The sequence below is a fragment of the Hakea prostrata genome, chromosome 2 (assembly GCF_041222555.1).
Source record: "Hakea prostrata isolate BN-2017 chromosome 2, UWA_Hpros_2, whole genome shotgun sequence".
NCBI classification, from domain to species: Eukaryota; Viridiplantae; Streptophyta; class Magnoliopsida; order Proteales; family Proteaceae; genus Hakea; species Hakea prostrata.
In genome coordinates, this window is record NC_142601.1 from 36,877,259 (window position 1) to 36,881,128 (window position 3,870).

A 3,870-nucleotide genomic window follows, 5' to 3' on the forward strand; every position below is an offset into this window, starting at 1 on the left:
GATGACTATGAAAGTCAATTCGAGGAAGCGCAAACTGTAGAGGCGTACTACACGCAAGGTGCTGGCAACCATGAAGATTACATTGAGGATCCCTTAAGTGGTTTTACTTGTTACCAGGATTAGCCCTGATTTGGAATGGGAACGTCTGAGCGTCGTTCATGAAGTTTATGTTTATGAAGACATTCTCTATAAGATAGAATAGATTCTGGTTTAGTTTGTTATTTCTTTCTTATCTAAGAAACAGTTGTAATCTTTCTTTTGACTTGCGATCTACTTTTCCACTGGTTGTAGAGTGGGATTCCGCCTCACTTTACTTTATTGATTTGACATTCTGATTGTCTTTCGTACTCTGATTATATATGGTTTATTCTTTCCTTATTTGGATCTTTGGTTTATCTTTTGTACATTGATTTTTATTGTTCATGATTATGTTATTGTCTATGTGGGAGGTTGATTACTCGATACTTGGTCTTCGGGGCTGTGAATCACACACTCGGGTATGCCAGGTAGGGTACTGGCTGGGTGGATGTGATAGGACCCACTACCAAAAGGCGTTGTGTGATGAGACCTTCCTAAAGAAGTACGGTGTTATGACTTAAAGCATGTCTGCCAATAGAGACCAGCATACATAGAGTTAGAATCATAATGCATCATGTGTTTCATATCATAGAGCATTTTACTTTGCTTTGAAATCCTGCCATTTATGTTGTATGGATTAACTGCCTTACTGAGTTTCTTTGAGACTCATTCCTTTTGTACAATGTTTTGTTAGACTACTCTACAGGTTCTGAGTATCATGACTGCTCGTATGAAGAAGCGCAAGGAGAAGAGGCATATCTCCAGGAAGGTGATTGCGATTATGACAATTACACTGAAGATTCCGCGGGTGGTTATGCTGCATACAATGCTTAGTCCGACCATAGAGTGGAAGCGCCCTTGCGCCATTTTTGAGATTTATACTTATAGAGATGTTGTCTATAAGATTGAGAACAATTTAGTTACCTATTGTACCTGCTATTGGGATTAGTTTTCATTCTTTTCCTTTCCTTTTAGTACTACTTTTCCGCTGGTTGTAGAGTGGGATTCTGCCTCACTTTACTTTATTGATTTGACATTCTGATTATCTTTCGTACTCTGTTTATATATGATTTATCCTTTCCTTATTTGGATCTTTGGTTTATCTTTTGCACATTGATTATTATTATTGTTCATGATTATGTTATTGTGTATATGGGAGGCTGATTACCTCGATACTTGGTCTTCGGGGCTATGGATCACACACTAGGGTATGCCAGGTAGGGTACCGGCTGGGTGGATGTGACATAGTCGGTTGAGCTTGGTGAATTCCAAGTGAATTTTAAGCCTCGGACAACAATAAAGGCTCAGGCATTAGCTGATTTCATAGTAGAAACCACTGCACCAACCGAGGAAGTAGCTGAACCCAGTATTCCAACCATGTGGGAGGTATATGTGGACGGCTCAAGCAACAAACAAGGAGCCGGGGCCGGAATTCTTTTGAAAAGCCCGGCAGGTTTCATTATTTGATACGCATTGAGATTCACATTCAAAGCAAGCAACAACGAAGCAAAGTATGAAGCCTTCATAGCTAGACTTCGATTGTCAAAAGCTCTTGTGGTAGCAGAGGTAACTATCTATAGTGACTCACAGCTTATAGTCAATCAAGTGCAGGGGGAGTACGGAGTCAAAGAACCTCGATTACAAAAATACCAAGGAATTGTACAAAAATTGCAGAAGGAATTTAAGAGTCTGAAAGTGTGTCAGATTCCTAGAAAAGAAAATGCAATGGCAAATGAACTTTCAAGATTGGCTAACGCCAAAGAAAAGAATCTAGACCCTTCGGTCTACATAGAAGAATTAACATTCCCAAGCAGTCAGGAGAAGGAGATATCCTATATAGAAGTAGAACGATGCTGGATGGACCCGATCGTGGAATATCTTTGATATGATAAACTACCTGAAGATTCAAAAGAAGCATGGTTAATTAAGGTACGAGCATCGCGATTTATAATGCAAAATGGAAGGCTGTACCGAAGGTCCTATGTCAGACCACTCTTGAGATGTTTAGGTCCTGAAGGATCGGAAATAGCTCTAGCAGAAGTTCACGAGGGAATTTGTGGTGCACATATGGGCGGTCGAGCTCTAGCCCATAAAATTTTAAGGCTCGGTTTGTATTGGCCGAAGCTCCAACAAGCTGCAATGGAGTACGTTCGTCGCTGCAGCAACTGCCAGGTCCATTCCACGGTATCGAAGAGGCCGGCTAAAACCGTAACATCAATTCTAGACCCCATCCCTTTTGCGATGTGGGGAATTGACATCATGGGAAAATTTACTAAGGCTGCAGGCGGGAGAGAATATCTCATTGTAGCAATCGATTACTTTACCAAATGGGTAGAAGCTTGTGCTTTGGTGACTATCACTGAGAAGAAGGTGGAGAAATTCGTGTTAGAATCTATCATTTATCGGTTCAGGATGCCAAAAATTCTTGTAACCTATCATGGCACACAATTCAACAACCCACAGTTCAAACAATTCTACAATACTTACCTGATTAAGCATTGTATGTCTTCGGTTACGTATCCCCAAAGCAACGGACAGGTGGAGGTTACGAACCTAATACTCTTAGAGGGGATAAAGAAGAGACTTGAAGCTGATAAGGCCTTATGGGTTGAGGAGTTGCACAATGTACTGTGGGCCTATTGTACTACAGTTCAGACTCCCACAGGAGAAACACCATTTAAACTGGCTTACGGGTCAGAAGCATTAACACCAGTTGAAGTAATGGCTGGAACACTTCGAGAAAGAGAATTCGAGGAAAAAGCCAATGAGCAAGGATTTCTAGATAGTCTTGAGCTACTAGATGAAGTTCGGACACGAGAGATTGCTCAAACCCAAAATTATCAGCGAAGAATAGCGTCACATTACAATACTCGAGTAAGGCGCCATCAATTCTGAGCAGGAGATCTAGTTCTAAGGAATACCTTAGCTTCAGATCCACGCCACCAGAGGAAACTGGATCCCTCATGGGAAGGACCATATATGGTAATCAAACAGATTGGTTCGGGAGCATATAAGCTGAAGAACATGGCAACCGATAAAGAGCCGGATCGTTCGTGGAATGCTAGACATTTGAAAAAATATTATCCTTAAAAAGATCATCATTTTCATTTTCGATGTAACAACATTCAACTCAATCAATGCAACTCCCAGTTTCAACACAATATCTTTTGATTAGGGGCAACGACGAACAGTATTTAGTGACAAACGGATCAAAATCAAAAGGCATCGGTTTAACACCCGAGTGGGACCTTCTCAGGCTTAATGAATTTCTACGGAAATCTTTAAGTAAAGGTATCAGTTTAACACCCGAGTGGGACCTTCTCAGGCTTAATGAATTTCTACGGAAATCTTTAAGTAAAGGCATCGGTTTGACACCCGAGTGGGACCTTCTCAAGCTTAATGGATTTCTATGGAAATCTTTAAGCAAAGGCATCGGTTTAAAACAACTAAGACCTATTCAAGCAAAGACTTTATTGAATGACAAAGCTCACTCAAGGGATAAAGTTAAGTCTTTATTTCTTTAAACGACCAGAAAGGGCCAACCTTTACAACGAAATTCTCAAAAAAAATACATATGAGATAACAAGTGTTGGGATACAATCTTCTCTCAATCGGGAAAAAACGTCATCATCGGTGATTGCGAAGAACTCCAAATAAGGATCGAAGCATCTTTTCCAGAAGCAACACAGAGTAAAGAAGAATGAGTCGGGAAACTTATGACGACTGTTGGCTGTGGAGGCATAGGTCCTCTCATCATTTGATTCTCACCCTTGGCGATTGCGAAGAATTCTG

At 40.7% G+C, this 3,870-nt stretch overlaps 1 protein-coding gene across 1 annotated transcript; it reads left to right on the top strand.

The window, feature by feature from the left end:
• Positions 1-2,337: 2,337 nt before the first annotated feature.
• LOC149024280 (uncharacterized) lies at positions 2,338-2,973 on the top strand. The gene has a single exon (XM_089143447.1). It carries the CDS (start codon positions 2,338-2,340, stop codon positions 2,971-2,973), a length of 636 nt encoding a protein of 211 aa, XP_088999573.1.
• The last annotated feature ends 897 nt before the right edge of the window (positions 2,974-3,870 follow it).

Bases quoted from the DNA above. Each gene is read 5' to 3' on its own strand.
- LOC149024280 (XM_089143447.1), top strand. From the start codon at position 2,338: ATGGGAAAATTTACTAAGGCTGCAGGCGGGAGAGAATATCTCATTGTA.